At 37.2% G+C, this 17,639-nt stretch overlaps 1 protein-coding gene across 1 annotated transcript in view; it reads left to right on the forward strand.

Moving 5' to 3' along the window:
* The window catches only part of LOC140239312 (solute carrier family 2, facilitated glucose transporter member 3-like), a 38,919-nt gene extending 29,767 nt beyond the window's left edge, over positions 1-9,152 (forward strand). The window contains exons 12-13 of the mRNA XM_072319184.1: positions 493-669; positions 8,951-9,152. Of these exons, the coding sequence (XP_072175285.1) occupies positions 493-669; positions 8,951-8,962 (189 nt within the window). The 3' untranslated portion in view covers positions 8,963-9,152. The remainder of the gene's footprint in view (positions 1-492; positions 670-8,950) is intronic.
* The last annotated feature ends 8,487 nt before the right edge of the window (positions 9,153-17,639 follow it).

Genomic DNA, 17,639 nt, shown 5'->3' on the forward strand with positions numbered 1-17,639 from the left:
CCATCACTGGATATTCCTTTCTTAAGTCATACCTGTGAGTTCTTAAAGGATGTGGTTTGAAAATATGGCATGCTATTTTGTACAGTGGGACAGCGGATCAGAAAAATTACTATTTTAGCCCAGGAAGAAGGTGAATGTAGGATTTCTATGGCCCCTGTGTAACCTATCCAGTTGAAGATGTTATGATTAGCATTGCATGCAGTGTAAGTGAAAGCTATTGTAATTGCAGTGGCGGATCTGGGCAGGGGTGCACCGGGTGCGTGTCCCCCCCCCCCTTTATTTTTTTTTTTTAAACAAACGAAATGAAAGAGGAAAAAATGGGAGGGGGGGTTGGGTGTGTGCTGCCCCCCTTTATTTTTGTAATGGAATTCCCGGATCCGCCCCTGAATTGTTTTTTACTCATCCATGTGACCATTTATGCACAAATTGTCTCACCAAAGTGCTGAACACCTCAACAATGTCAACTTCTATCATTCCACGTTTCGACTCCAGGACAGTCTCGGGGCTTATGTCTTCCTGATTTTCGCCGGACTGCTGGTATGCTTCTTCCTCTTCACCTGGAAGTTTGTGCCAGAGACGAAGAACAAGAGTTTCGACGAGATCAGCGCCATCTTCAAGAAGGACGACAAGAGGGACTACAAGTCCACCGTCGAAGCCCACGAGCAGGATGTGAGTGACAAGGTCTAAGCTTGGTGTGACCCAGACATAACATAGTTTACAGGGTGTGGGACTACACTTACAAATATGTACACTGCATAACACCACAACAATGTTTTTTGTTGTCTTCTTTCGTGTGGCACCATGTGTTTTAGTGATGCTGTTTGCTAACTTATACCCGTCACTTTGGGATGATCTGCCAGAGCTATGAATGTTGCAAACTCACTTTCTCGCTCACCAGGGGTGATTGAAAATTACTTTTTGGCAAATGAAATAAATACCAGTAGACACTTTCAGTTGAAAACTTGGGGCCCTTTTCCCAAATGCACGTTTCGGGAAGTCAATGAAATATCTGTTGTTATGCCCCATAAAGGGTCGGTACTGTCCTTCACTGCACTGTGTTTACACCCAGCTCTTCATAAGTAATGAAGTGGAATCTGTTGCGTGCAGTGCTCTTTGTGTCTTGTCACTTATGGGTCTCCATTGGATGTCCTATATAACGTCGCTGCCGCGACAAGACCTTGTATCTGAAATTTTGGTGAAAATGACTTTTTTGGATTAATGGTCAGATAATCAGTAAGTGATATCCTGTCCAAATCCTAGCTGTCTTACCCCCAAAATTAAGCTGCCACGGCATGTCCAAGGAAAGGCTGTCCCATTTGGTATAGTGCTTTGGCTGCCATGTTTTTTTGCTCTCCTGAACATTTGACATTTTTTAGATACGAGGTCTTGTCGCCCCAGCGACGATAAGCTTCCAGTGACTTACCCTCTTGACAGAGGTGATATTGTGGCTACTACACAATATTCCCTCAGCTGGTCTTACTGAGGCGCATCGTGCCATACCAAAGAAAAACAGAATCTAAATAAAGATTGGTGTGCCATAACCTATAACACTGTCTGCATGATTGTAATACATCATACATGGTTTGTATAGAAAGGTGTGAATAATGTATTGATTCACAACAGTGCAGGAATTGCATGATATCATAGCAGTAGATACAAGCGTAGCTAAGCCCAGTGCCATATATAATGAGAGTATGAACAACTACTAAACTGGACGCCATGTCGTTACTCGGCATATTACGCATGAGAGGATTAGCGTGTACACTCAGAGGTCATAATGAAAGCAAGCCAAATATGTAGTTAACAATGGACACTGTGTGTGCGCGCACACTTTGGAAATGGCGTGGCTCCATGAAGATCAACGGGACCAGTTTTGACCAATCATAGGCTTCGAAACTCATAAGCTAAAAAAACGAGTTGGAAAGACTCTCTTTGTTTACGGCACTGGCTAAACCTCACAACCCGTCATTGAAAACGTGTAACGGCCTCTTAATTGTGTGATGCTTCTTAGTTAAGTTTAAAGTCAACACAATCCATGTCCCAGAGGTAGCTTTCCTGATGTCAGTGAGAATATTTGCTGTGATTTCTCTGCTCATTTTAGTTTTTAAAAGACTACTCTAACCAAAAATCCATGGGCAAGGAAAATGAATGTACAATGGCCAATCATCGTTTGAGCCTTCAAGTCCTATAAGTTGTCACTTTGCTTTTTAATTAGTAAATCTCCAATCACAACTAAGAATCATTACTGCTCTACTAACATGGGAATTTATCTAATTATTTTTTCTTTTTTTTCACATGAGGTCACTTTGCTTTTTAATTAGTAAATCTCCAATCACAACTAAGAATCATTACTGCTCTACTAACATGGGAATTTATCTAATTTTTTTTTCTTTTTTTTTTCACACGATTTTGTTATCAACCAACTGAAAGTCACAACGGCAGTCACAGTGAAATGCATGTTCGGGACAGAAAACTGAAAATGTGACCTGAATAATTACATCAAATATTTATGTGATGACAAAATGCCAGCTTTGGCAAGTTGATACAAACTCAAAGAAACTTGATTTTACCTTAATTGATTTATTAAGATTTTGGGAGCCTTTTTTTAACCCTAAAAAGACTGGGGGGGGGGCCTAAAAGGCCCCCCCCCTCGACATTTCGCGCGATTACTCTGCAACACGCAATGCTCTCGCCGCGATGCTCTATGACTTTTTTCTTTTGAGTTTCCCGCACATTTTGACGCCAAATTTGTGACGCCCGGGGGTACGGTTCTGAAGTTACATAACTTTTTGTACATGCACGTGAGACCGAAAATGGCTCAAAAATGTGATTTTGTGTACAAAGTCAATGCAAATTGAGTTTTTTCACATGGTTCATATAAATATGCTTATTTTTACTCTCAATGGCTAAAATTAATTTGTTTTAGTAGTATTAGGCTTCAAAAAGTGTTTGCCACAAATTTTGTTGAAAAAAACAGCAAAAACAAAAGGTCGAAAAAACAAAGAAATACATAAGAAATTCATAAAACAATAAAATAAATAAGAAATCAATTTTGATACCGAATTTTTTTTCAAGTGCATTTGCGAAGAATGCCACAAAGAATAATTAGACCAAAAATGAGCACTTTTGGAGCTTTATTTACTGATTTAGATCAAAGAGTCTGATTTCTCGCATAAATTAGCATAATTAATCAAAATAAAATAAAATAAGACTATTTTGGAAAATTTAAATATACGATCTTGTAGATTACATCGCATACTACCATTGTGCAAATTTCCGCGGCGATCGCGCAATCCACGGCCGAGAGCTTAAGGGGGGGCCCTTTAGGCCCCCCCCCAGTCTTTCAAGCTACCAAAATAGCCCAGTCTTTTTAGGGTTAAATGTTGCTGCCAGATAAGATGAAATTTGTGAAGTTCCACCATTTTCCCCTATGATTCAGAAGTGACAGTTCCTGTTTTGAGAGCAGTTTTATGAAGAAATTAACAATTAACATCTATTGATAGTGGATATATTGTAAAATTAATGAGCAAACTGATCAAATAGCAAATATTCTCGTGCTGTGTCTAACATTGGTGGTGATTGGTTGTGGATATTCACACTCTGCATGCCTCATTTATGTATTGCATGAAATTACTTTTCTGTGTGAATTTATGCTTCTGTCTTTGAACATTCTTATCTGAAATTCACTGTGCCTTTTCTAAAACACATTTTATTCCAACAGTGTTGGAAAGAAATGATCCTTGGAAAGATATTTCTACTGTGAGTAATGGGTGTCTACTGTGATGTAAAAAAAAAGAATGAAATGCTGTTGATATGGACCTGTAGTGGCTGAAGCATTTCAAGTGGGGAGAAAAGAAAATAATATGTAAACACAGAAATCATGCTGCATTCTTTTGATACCTGGACTATAATCAAGAGTTGCCTACTATACTGCTTGGGCTGCACCTACTATGCATTTAATTGTGATTGAGAATTCCAGTATTAAAGAAGACTATCTTCTTCCATAGTTGCGATTGCTGTTATCCGCAAGTGTTGTCACCGGCAGTGTTTGATGTGTGTAGAGTGTATACGTGTGTGGATTGTGCCGCAAGCTTCAGTACCTCATATGTGTCTTGTCGGTTAGTTTGTTTGTCTGTTTGTTGATCGGCAAGGCTGTAGAACTCGTCGCAGCCCTATATGAGTACTCAAAGTGTACTCTACTGAAGTGGATACAGTGATATGCAGAAGTTTCGCTGCCTAATATTCTCTTGACATTGTACTTTTTCTAAAAATTTACAGGGGCTACAAGTGTTTGTTCATGCAACTTCTCTCTAGTCTTTGTCCCATCCTTTATCATTTTTAACAAGCATTTTTCTGCATTAGGCCTATGGACAAAGGCTTAGGAACAGCTTGAAAGGAGATTACTGGGTAGAAAAATGATTTGGATAGATACTTCTGGATATTTTGATTGGTTGTTCTTAGATATTTCTTGCACTCATTTATTGAAACATTTACCCCCTCCCCCCTGGAATAAAGTTTGAAAATTAGATCACATTGGCAGCTCTGTGACTTGGAAAGCTTGCATGACACTGTCTGGGACTCATTTGAAATACAAAGGTTTGCAGTTTGTCTGTCTAAAATGCAATACTTGCTGTCACTGGAGCAAAGACTAAATGATGCTCAAAGCTGATTGATTCGTTTCCATAGTGATGGCAATGATTGCAGCTTACTGCAATGGGAAGTGCTTTCTATACGATGGGCTTATGGTACAACTTGTATATGTATGTATATATTTCCAGAGATTTTCATAACAGTCATGTACTTGGGGAAGATGGAAGAATGATATGATGGATTTCATATATAAGATACCCGAAGTTGTTATACATACATGAACAGAATGTTCTATAATATATTGAATATATCTCTTTAGCTAGCAGCGATTAAAAGTTGCTAAATGAACTTCAAAATATTAGAAAATACTGTTCGTGATGGCCTACAGTGTTCCTCAGTCCACTTATATTGTACATCACCTGATTGATATCCAATCTCTCACCTTCATGGGAAAGGATAGAAAGATTACTTTCACATTGTAATATATTCACACTTCTCTCTTTTTCTGCTGTAATGTCTCCCTTTGTTGACAGTTATGAACTGATTTTGCATCTGCCGATATCTTGTGGAAATAGGCAACAATCAGAATTTGAAAAAGAAAAAGACATTAAACAGTATAGGAAAACATGAGTTTGTGGAAAACTCTCTGTTGGTTGGATATGAATATGCACAAATGAAAATAGTGACTGTAGAATATCTCTTCTTTATAGACCCTTATGACAAAGGGAACACTGCCAGCTAATGTTCAGTTAGATGACAGTATTACGGAATGAGGGAAATTCGTGACACGGAATCAATTCACCATCACACGAAAACTTAAAAGTTACAACAACTTTATTCCTCCCTCTGGATTCCTCGGACGGCATGGTCCCAGCGTCACTCGAAAATGAGCCATCTTCCCTTTTCGCAATGGGCCAAACAGGCCACACCTCCTTTGTATAAATGCATATTCATGACAACAGGGTGAAAAAAAATCAGCAGATGATAGAAGATTTTAGGTAAAGATTTTAGGTAACACGAATACAAACATAAAATTGTGTCCCTCCTATGCATGAAATGATCTGATGATAACTTCTTTTGATCATTTTAAACAAGGAAAGCTTACTGGTATTCAGGAATCGGAATATTCTGATGCTACTGTGCATCCTAATGAGGCATATAGTTAGAAAATCCTTATTTTTTTTTCTGATATGATTCATTGAAATGCTCTCTAGCTCATTCATAATTATGCAAATGTAAGTGCCTTTGTGCTGCATGTAAGCCTAGATTATGTTGATTTGAAAAAAGTAATGTGTTATATTCAGCAGTTGTGATTGTTTTGTGTTCAAATTTCACATTATATGCATGCGTTTATAGCTTTTTATGTGCATGTGTATTGGCTCTCATGTTAGTGTAGAAAAAAGTCATTGTTAATGGACAAGGCAGTATGTTATCCTTTTTATCAACAATGTATGTTTGTATATAGATTTATATTTTTATATAAGGTAGTGTCTTAGAAATACTAAGAAAATAACATTAATCATTTTTTGTAAGCATGAAATTCATATATCTGCAATATCACAGTTTGTTTGAATGAAGAGATGAGTGAAAAAAAAAAATGAATAAAACTTTCAACATAGGCCAATGCAGCATTGAAATAAAATTCAATTAATGTGCAATAATTGCAAGACACATGAAATATGTGCCTGTGGGTAGCGCTTATCCATCATTAACCAAATTCACAAATCCAAGGCATTGTGTGCAATTAATCGTGATTTATTTGCAATTTGATTCACTCCTTAAAGTTAGTCTCTAATAGGAGGTGCTTTTGATCATGAGTGCAATTACTAACATTCAGTGTAATAGCAGAAGAAATAGAGCTTGATTTTATCATGGAGCTTTATAGTGCTTTCCATAGCCAGTGGTGATCATGTACTGCTGTTGAGTTGACTTAATCTGTTCATAAGATGCAAGTATGCAAGTTTGTGATTGAATAAAAGTGATTTAACCTGACCTGCTTATGTGAATCGCTTGAATGTAATGCTCATGTGCCTAGAATGTGTGAAGATTTTAGACGAATGTGGCGCTGTCGGCGATGGAATTTGTGCATTTTTCGATTTGTACAATGGATGTGAAACGTAAAGGGCCAGAAACACCATCACCATTGATCTGTGCCCGTGTGGAGCATAACGTCGCTGGGGCGACAAGACCTCGTATCTACAAAATGTCAAATGTTCAGGAGAGCCAAAAAACATGGCGGCCAAAGCACTGTGGCGAATAGGATAGTCTTTCCTCTGACATGCCTTGGTGGCTTCATCTTTGGAGTATGACAGTTGGGACTTGGACAGGACATCACTTAACCCATTATTTGACCATTAATCCATAAAAGTCATTTTCACCAAAATTGCAGATACAAGGTCTTGTCACCCCAGCGACAAATTAAGGTGCCTTCAGTATTACTGGTGGCATCATGGCTTGTTGGTAATATCTGTATTGTTGTGAAAATATGAATGCCAAATGTGTGATCATATGTGATCAGGGCTGCACTGCTACATCTCAATGAATTACTTACATTGTGTGTTTGTGCCTGTGTGTGTGTGTGTGTGTGTGTGTGTGTGTGTGCGCGTGTGTGTGTGTGTCTCTCTCTCTCTCTCTCTTGGTGTATTAATCCAGTTTTGTGTTCATTTTGCAGTTGTGTGCCTTTTGTTTATTTGTTTGTTTATTTGTTTGTTTGTTTTTATCTTGTCGCTAGGGTAGATGTTAGCATTAGATTTCAACACATGTTGATTGTGTATTTCATGACACTTAGTTGGCTTTTATGTAGTGTTTTTTTTTTCTCTCTAATGCTGTGCTTTTTTGTAATGAATTATGTTCAGTGTTATTCATAGACATTCATATCACTTAGTGAATGCAATATTCATTGCTTTATATTCAATCATATCACATTTGCCCATGGTAGTTTTTGGTTCTGTAATAATGCCACATATGTGCTCACCAACATTTAACCCTAGTCACCTTCCACATCTGTAACCATCTATTACATAAATAATTGTATGCATTATGTTTTTCAGGAAGTTCACTTTTATATTTGTGATGTTAGCACCGCTGCATTTTATTTCACATTCATGTGCATTGATTAAAGTAGAGAATCCTATTTTGATGACCTGCTGATTGTTCTCGAATGCAAGGTTGCATTTCATTCAAGTGAACTCCTCTGTGCATTGTCAAAAATACCCAAGGTGTTAAAGGAGACCTCCGGATGATTTTCAGATTTTTACATTTGAACAACTATAAATTAGTAATACTGAGGACAGAGTTTCAGAATTTGTGATAATTGGGATAAAGAATGAGAATATTTTCAAAATTTAGAACAAATTGCAATGAACAAGGATGATGACATGGCAGAGTCACCATAAGAATGCATGAGTTGGGACTCAAGGAAGCAGAACAAAAGAGAAAGGCATGCATAGATTATACACAGGTGAACTCGCAAGCAAGCAGTATTGTAATCGAATTACACTGCAACATTTTTTAAATATGTGAACCTCCTATGTCATCATCCTTGTTTAGTGTAATTTGTTTAAGGTTTTTCAAAGTATTGTTTCTCTGCTCAAGAACCACAATATATTCCACAAATCTACACAGGGAGTCGTCGATTTATGTACTACATGATGTGAAATTATGAAAATCGTCTGGAATGTCCCTTTAAGTCAGGGGTCTTTATTTGTGTCCAGAGTAAATGAGTAAGGAAAGTGGGCAATGCTAAGGGCATATGACCTGATAGGCCATGTGAAGGTCTTTTAAATACCTCACAGTAGATGACTCACCATTGAAATCTCAGTAAAATTTGTCTTTGCCGCTATAGTTACTGATTTGTCATCTGTGTCTTGCCAATTTTATGCAAACTTAGGAGCAGTTTTTGGCCACGTGTTGCAAACAGGATATTTTACCACTTTAAAATATAATTAAGTTTTAAGTCAATCATTATTCAAGTTATCAAAGACAACCCTAACCCAGGGCTCGACACTAACGGTGGCCTGGTGGCCCGGGGCCACCAAAAACGCATGTCGGGCCTCCAAAATTTCAGAAATGAAGAATTTGGTGGCCTGATAGGTCCACCAAAAAAGGTCGGATGTTTGCCTTTGGACCACCAAAAATAAAAGTTAGTGTGGATCCCTGCCTAACCATAACAAGCTTTTATTTCTGTATTCCTGTGATACCTTAAAATTTGAAGAATTTTGTCAATATTTATTTATTTTTTCTCTCACACTTGTTCTTCTGTTTCAATGATCTTGTCACAAAATTTTGTTCCGTAATTTTATCATCATTTGATAATCGATGTAACGATTCTTTTTTTTTCTCCCTCTGTACTCCCCTTCAGGGTCTCTTATAGCGACCGAGGATATTCCGTCCTATCGTTGCCTACCACCCATTTGTCTGTCAAGCCATTGCGCGTTGTCTGTCAACGTGTTTCTCTTATTGTCTCCATGGCATCCCATCATGCACCTGCTTTTGTCATCGCGCAAAATTTTTGTCCGCTTTTTTTTTGTTGACGTCTTCTTGATGATGTTGTTCACGTCTTAGTTTTCTTCAGGGCTCTGTGATGGCCTGCACATTGTGACTGTGCTAGAATTGAGTGAAATAGGCTGGAAAATTGGCTACGCTTTTTTTTTTTTCCCTTGCTTGTGGGTGAGTGTGTGTGTGCATGTGTGTGCATGTGTGTGTGTTGTTTTCAGAGTGTATGAACTGCGCTTCATATGCAGAGATAATCTTTTTAGTCAAGATTTGCTGGAGTTTTAGTTCTGGTAGAAAATTACTAGGGACTTGACATCCATCTACTTGGTAAAAGAAAAAAAGTTTATTAGTAGTACAAATAGTTTTAGTAGCAGTGGTAGTAGTAGTAGTAGTAGTAGTAGTAGTAGTAGTAGTAGTAGTAGTAGTAGTAGTAGTAGTGGTAGTCAAGAGCTTTAGAAGTGTTACAAGCTACAGTGATGAAACTAGTACTAGTGTTGTATTCTTTTTAGTGCTTTTCATTAGTATAACATGGATTGTTATACTAGTAGTTGCATCATTTAGATTATACATTGAAGTCAAACTGCCCTCAGAGAATCATTAGGCGATGTTTATGCATAGTCTGTGCTAGCTCTATCCTCCTGCTCAGCAGACATAAGCTGCCAGCCACGTACATTTCATTTCTTGTTGAAATAATTAAACTCAGCTAATGCCATTTCGTACATGATGTGCATTTTGTTCCATGTATATTATTCTTTTCACTTTTCTATCATTCACATGCAATGATAACTCAAGACAATTTAACTGTCACTGCCACCATCCAGAAACATTGCTCTTTCTGAGTAGGAAATTTGGATTATCTTTGCGAATGTATGCTAATTTTCAGCCTTTCGGTAATCTGTGGCATCTGCCACAGTAAGGCTGCAAGAAAACTGCGTGGAATGATTTCACTGTATTTCGCATGTCTGCGAAGAATGTAATCATAAGTGTAATTTGTCTAGACTTGGTTGAGATGGGGATTCAGATCATAACTTTTTGCAAGATAATTAGAAATCTCTTATGAAATAGACTGATGTAAATTCTTCTCATTCATCCAGTTGAAGTACGAGATCAATAATTAGTTGAATCAAGAGACTGGAAAACAAACTCACTGTTGCGATAATTGGCGAAACGTCGCAACAGTGAGTTTGTTTTCCAGTTTCTTGATTCAACTAATTATTGACCTCTTATGAAATACTGTAAAAGTGGATATTTTCGCGTGACTAATTTTTCGCGCTTGGCCGGGCCGGAAGAGTTTCGCGTGTTTTTAATTCCGCGGAATCAAGACATCACGCACAGGCACATATGGCAAGCAAAAATATTCGCGTGCTTTTATTTTCGCGCTTGTTTCTGGTTGCGGGAAATGCGCGAAAATTTGAACACCGCGAAAATTTCCACTTTTACAGTATCAAAGACCATACAATTCCAAGAGGAATTCAAAGTTTATTTGGTGAAATTGGTGTTGAAATAGCTGAGACATCATAAAAGGTGAAAAAAAAAAAGTGTTACTAATGAAAGGTGGATCCCACCTTTTATTAGGACCTCTATATGTTTGGATATCCCAGCCATTTCAGAACCAATTTTTTTATCAAATTAACTATGAATTCCTTGTAGAATCCTATGCTCTTTCATATTATATAGGAGGTTTCTTATTATCATGCAAAACAGTTTGAAACCTGAAGCCCCATCTCAATGGAAACATTATCATCCCTTTACTTTTGTTTGTTTGTTTGTTTGTTTGCAGGGGGAAATGTCACAATTTGATGATTTTAGTATGGATTCATGTCATTTTGTCAGTCTTACTCTTGAATGAGTCAGTGTTAATTTTTTTTTTTTGTGCAGGCAAAGCTACATGTGGTAGCCTTGCTTTGCAACAATGCAAAACAATCTTGTCTCAATTCCAGGAGTGTATGAAGTATCCATTTAGATTGGATGTGAGAGGTAGTAACATTTTGAAGCCTTGCAGGAAAAAAAAAAAAAAAAAAACGACAACAATGTGTAGCTCTGGTGAAAGATTTCATGTCAAAGGTAAATGTCATGCTTCGATGATAATGGGGACCCAAATATTTCGCGTAAGAGACAATGTGAGTGCATCTCAATTTCTAGGAAGATATTACGCAAATGCTTGGTGTGTAGGAAATGGGGGTTATTGTTCGTGGTCTATGACACTTCCATCAAGTGCAAGTAAAGTTCCATAATCATCAATGAAAATGCAAACCTACCTTGGTAGTCAGGAGCAATTTCGCCCATCAATGGTAGCTATCATCAATGATGCAGTTACCATGGAAACATGGGCATGGAGGTATCGGTCCCCTACAAAACAAGTCTAATGAATGTGGAAATATTATCTGTGACAGTGAGATAGGCTGTCTAGAAGAGCTAGAATCTTTGATGTTGATTAACAACTGCGCTACTCTAATTGATGGCCCGTTGAGACGGTGATTGGGGAATGCCTGCTTGGTGAGCAAAAGTAAAATTGAAGAGGGCTAGGGTTTGACTTCGTTCTTCTCAAGTAGAGGTGTAGAAACCTAATGGCCTAAATTGCATCCAAGAAACCCAGCATGAAGGAACAGTCACCTATTTCTCTGCGGATAGTTAGCTCTTTATTTGACAGATGTCCATCATTAAATCTCATCTTAGGTCGTCATGGTAACTGATGATAGGTGGAAGAACATTTGATGCACAGAGTACCTGCCAGAGTTTCATTGTATAGTACACATTGTATGTTTAGATGGAAGACATACAATTATCAGACCTTTTTGTGATATTAATCTGATTCTAATTATGCTATGACTTTTTATTCTACAGTACATGTAGTATTTTTTTTTAATAGTATAGAACACCTTAAAGCAACTATGTCATTTTTAATTGCATGTAAAGAAATTGAAAGTGAGTCCTGTGCCAAATATTTTTTCCCAAAAATCATTTTGTTGTTTGTATTTCAGAGTTAAATTGTGAGTATTGTTTTAGGAACAGAGAGAAAGGTAAAGTTTGATGTATATAACGAATGCACCATAGGAAGACTATCTGATATGATGAAATTTTGGGTAGGTGGTAGCAGCAAATGTATGTGGAATAATGTGATACAATTGATTTGTCATAACTCCCTGTTTCCCCCCCCCCTGTCTCTGTCGATCTGTATTTCTGTCTGTCTGTTTTCTCCCTCCATATGTGAGTTCCTAATCTCTGAAGTCTATAGAGATGTACCTTTGATGTGAGTGTGCCTGTTCGTAGTCTAAATTTTTTGTCTAATTTTTTTTTTTTTTTTTTTTTTTTTAAATCAAGGATGATTTCTACAAACTGATATGGAGATCAAATAGAGATATGTCAAATATGAAAAGATGACTATTTTTTAATGAAATGTGTAAGAATTCAGCTGCCATTTTTTTATGTGTGATGTGAGTAAGAAGAGAGTGGTGTGTTTTTGTGATGAAATCCAGTTCTCATGCTGCTAAATGTTGATTCAAGGCAATTTTTGATCACGGCAGGGTTTTTGTTTGATATGTTGCACTACTCATAAACTGAAAACTAGTCAGAGTAGCCTTCATCATCTGAAATCAATTCCACTCTCTGTGTTGGTGTAATGTTAGGAAGGTGTTGTTTGTTTAATATGTTTTGTTAGACACTTTGGTGAGAGTTAGCTGTGAAAATGTATTTGTGATAATAGATGGTAGAGTTCTCACTTCTAGGTGGTAATTCATTATGACATGTTGGTCAACATTGTAATCAAAATGTAACTTCATTTATGTATACAACTCAACACTAAAGGGGCTACGGTATGCGTTTTTATAGGCAATCTCAAATCCCCTCTTATCAAGGGAATTATTTGATATCTACATCATATGGTGTTAATGAGACTTTGCTTAATGAATATTGTGATAACTGTCTGGTTTTAATGCAGTTCACCTGACAGTCATTGATGGATGTGCCTATATGCACTCATGGCTGTTGGAATCTGCATTACTATGCAGTAGGCCTATGTATGAAAAATCTTTGGTCACTTTTGTTCCCCCAGTTGCTCTTCATTAAAAATGAATATGAATAAAACCAATTTGACCTTAAGTGTATATAATTAGGAAATGGGACAAGGACTATGAACCAGTGTTTGGTGCCGTAAATGTTCTTCCGTTTTAGCAACCTGGAATCTTTGCCACTTCCAGTTCGGTATATCTCTATGTAAAATGTTGAAGCTGCAGGTATTAAGTACCTCCTGCTATAAGTGCACTTGTCACTTCCTGCTGTTTTATACTGAGGGGAAAAACGATGGATTGCAGATTTCATTGTGTTAGCAGTACGTGTGGTACGAAATGTTCTGATTTTGATCAGTTGGTGTCATAGAATACAATTTGATTAGAAAAATAAAAATCAAGTTTATCCATGGGTGATCTTTGTGGAGTATATAATTGCAGATTAATGAATGTCTACACATACGTAGGCCTACGTTACATCTACACAAATATGCACACACAGACACAAACACACACAGACACACACACACACAGACACAGACACATAATGATACATATACATGTACTGTACATCATATGTGCATTTGGTATATCAACTTCTTATGAAAGAGATACTGGGGTGAGTTTTTCCCGTAGTCTTGACTCAAGACATTCTCTTCTTCATTTCTGATGTTATCGCATGCACTCATTTGTACATGTATCTTGCAGCTTTACATTTCATTTCCACCATCTTTCAGTGAGAGCAGATGGGCATTTCCATACATGCCTCGTGTAAATACAGCTCTATAACATTTCATATGCTCCGTGTCATGTCGTATGTGCTTGTTTTATTTGTTGTCTGTGTACAGTTAACGGAGATGTTCAGTCACTGCCATATGTTCCATGCCACTGTCCTGATGAGCTAAGTGTTGCTTTGAAGTGTAATTCATTATGGACACATGGCGTGCATATACATGAATCTCATTATAACAAGGTCAGATACAGCGAGAAACCTGTGGCCTTTTGCATGAAATTGTTAATGTGAGAAGAACTGGTTAGAATGGAAGACTCGGGTTAGACTCCACCATTGACTTGATGTCGAGAATTTCTTCCCTCCAGGTTTAGTCCATTGTGTTATGGATGCCATGAGCATCCAAGTGCTAAACTTGGAAGAAATGGATTCATGACATGCTGTACAACGATCCATCCACTTTTCTCTGAGACCACTCAACCAAATTGAATGGGGCTTTCTGCAAGATGTAGGTAGGAAGTTATATTTTCATACCCTGAAATAGCATTAAGATTGCTTAATTACTTGGAAAGTTATCAATGCTGAAAAAAATTTTGTTAATAGTTTACCCGAGTTTTCTCGGTTAAAAATTTTGTGCAACAGGCCCCTGATATGAGAAGGTAATTCTGCATGTCCCATTCCTTTCATATTCTAATTTTTGATCTGTGATGCAGGGTATGATGAGATATAACCCTATGTAACAAGGGCACAAAAATTGTGTGCCATTTTGTTTTGTTTTCTTCCTTTCTTTTCTGCAGACAGGCATATCAAATGCCCGTGGTGGATCAAAAGTGAAATTATGTTTGATTTTGTGTTCTTGCCGGACTTAATGATTCAGGAAATCTTTGGATGCCACAAGCATGTGCCTCGGTAAAAAACACAAAAAAAAAAAACACAAAAAAAAAAACAAACCTGTGTGTTTGTCTGCCAATATGTGAATGTCTGAATTATTTGTATGTGGCAAATACCTATTATTAGAGCCATACACGTACGACTGTTGAAGCAACCTCCATTCACTGTGATTTGGAAATATCCCAGCTCTTGGAACAAGCCGTATGGTAATTCAAATAGTCAGTCACAAATTCTCGCATCCAGCTTTTATTGCAACTGATTGACAAATTGCCCTTCATCGACGTGAATAGCAACGTTAATTCACTGTTGAAGTAGTAGCACTTTTGATTCCATCCCGAGTATGTATGTCCATTATGTATTATTTGTGTGTGTGTGTGTGTGTGTGTGGCTACTGCAAAAATACTGAATACATTGTAAGCGGTGCTAATTTACTTTGACAGAGGGCAGTTTGTCGACAAGTAGCAATAATAAAAAAATCATGGGCGTACATACTCAAGCAGGATTCAAACCCATGACCTCCTGATCACCGGACAGGCGTCATCTCCACTAGACCACCGAGCTTTCGCCCAACAGCAAGTGTTGGTTCTAATCCTTATAGCATGCAGCAGGTACTGCATAATTGATATAGGGCAATTTTTCAATCAGTTGCAAAGAAAACATCTCGACGGAAGAATTTCATGAATTTGAATAAGTTGCAATAAGCTGTAGGGTTTCATGATGTGCTATATGTAGTATGCACCATTTTTGTATTTTGTACTTATTTATTTACCACTCGTGGGATGGATGGCCCTTTCAGCAAATTGCTGTTTGTCGAAGGGGTCCAACCCAAGTAAAAACAACATAACAAGAAGAATATGAAGAATTTGTCTACCTGAGCCAGTACACTGCGGTCATATTATTTCATCAAACTGCCTTCATCAAACTCCAGTCATCACAGAAAATGGACAAAAATAGAAACAGGAAACTTTTTTGTTCTTCCCACAAAGTTTAATTTCAAATTTTCAGAAACACCAGTACAGAGAGAGAGATAGAGAAGGGAAAAAACAAAACAACAACTCATGCTGAATCTTACAGTTACATATAAATCTAGTGATATTTCATTTCATGTTTCACCATATTTTCATATATTTGTACGTCACACTATGAAAATAGTTCACAGCATCACAAACTCTACACTGAACACAGTGATCATGACAGACTTCGTGAATATAAAACTTCAAATTACATCTGTGTGAGCAAATGAAATGACATCACTCAGATCAAGTATCCAAAGAAATAAAACAACATTCATATTACAGCCATACGTTTATATGAAAATGACAACATAAATTAACACAGATTTTCACAGTAGAACACATTAATTCAAACATAGAGCACTGAAATGAATTCTGGAGACACAGCAAATATCCTAAAACCTTTAAAAATGATTTCTAGGATAAAATATAATATTATTTCACTTATACCGCGTGGACTGCGATGGAAATAAACCATGTTGATGTGAGACCAGTGTAGTACTAAAGTTGTCTTCTTTGTGATCTAATTTCTGCTACAGCTGTACTCCGATACAATGGACATTTACAGAGTGTCAAATATTAAAGAGATGTCTCCTATTCGTTTTATGCCCAAGCTTGGAGAGGATGTAGGAAGAAAGTTGATCATCCTTGTATCTCGTTTTAATGATGTTGATAACAATGATGATGATAATGATGATGATGATGATGATAATAACAATCATCATGATATCAACAACATATTACAGTTTAATACTATCATGACACATTATGTCTGTCATGTGTGAAGTACAGATTATCATTGTCATTGTCAGTTTCATCATAATCATTATTGTTGCCTCTGATCATGTTGATAAATTGAAGGTGATGACTTTTGATAATCAATAATTCTGTACAACTATTCCTATGATGGTCTTGCCCTTCCCCTACCCCCTCCCTCCTTCTCCCCCACCCCCTTCCACACCAGGAAATTAAACAGAAGAGCCTACACTTCCATATATCTGGAGATAAACATCTTTGTTTGACCACACTGCTTCCATTCAAATACTGAATCTCCCAGACCACTTCAGTGAATTAGTAAAAAAAGTACCAAGGGCAAAGATGCATCTACTGCAGAAAAGAATTGGGAGTTTACAAGATTTAGTAATTTTTCCATAGAATGATTTCTAAACTATCTTGCTACAGCCTGAAGAGCTGATTTTTATGTTCATGATGAGAAAAAGAAACTTCGAAAGACATTCTGCAGATGTTTGTCATGGTGATCAAGCTTTGACCTTGTGTAACCATCTAAACATATATATTTTTTTAATTCATTCTTTTTTTTTTCTTTGCACTAATTTGTTCTTGTGCTTGGTACAGCCAGCTTGGTTTTGGCAACAAAGGTTTCTAAGTTGCAAAGTTCCATGGTAAAGTTTTGAGGAAAAAAAAAATGTTGTAGAACAAATGCAAAGAGATCTCATCAAGGCCTCCAAAATTCTATTAGTGAGGTAGATCATACGTAAAAGAACTCATTGAGCAACATTTCTAACCATGTAGGCCACGTGTACGCCACATGCATCTGACATAATGACTCTGTCAATATGTACATAGCAGCCTATAATGATTAATAATGACAGCATTTTCAGAACGATTGAACAACCCTGGTGCATTTTTTGTTTACAACCATCATACTTGAAGTTGATCTTCAGCATCTCCAGAGGCGTGACATTCTGTACTAATGAGTGTCTTTCTCATTTTTTCTTTTTGCCTATGAGGGCCCCAATTGGGGGGAAATGATACTTAATTGTAGGAATCAGTTATATCACCATATCTAATAGTTTGTTTTTTTAATGTGGTGCTCACACTTTTTCTTTTTACCTGAATCTAAGCAGCTACCAAGCAAGCAGTATAGGCCCTTGTGCACAATGTGGCTAGGTGAAC

Source organism: Diadema setosum, chromosome 15 (assembly GCF_964275005.1).
Source record: "Diadema setosum chromosome 15, eeDiaSeto1, whole genome shotgun sequence".
NCBI classification, from domain to species: domain Eukaryota; kingdom Metazoa; phylum Echinodermata; class Echinoidea; order Diadematoida; family Diadematidae; genus Diadema; species Diadema setosum.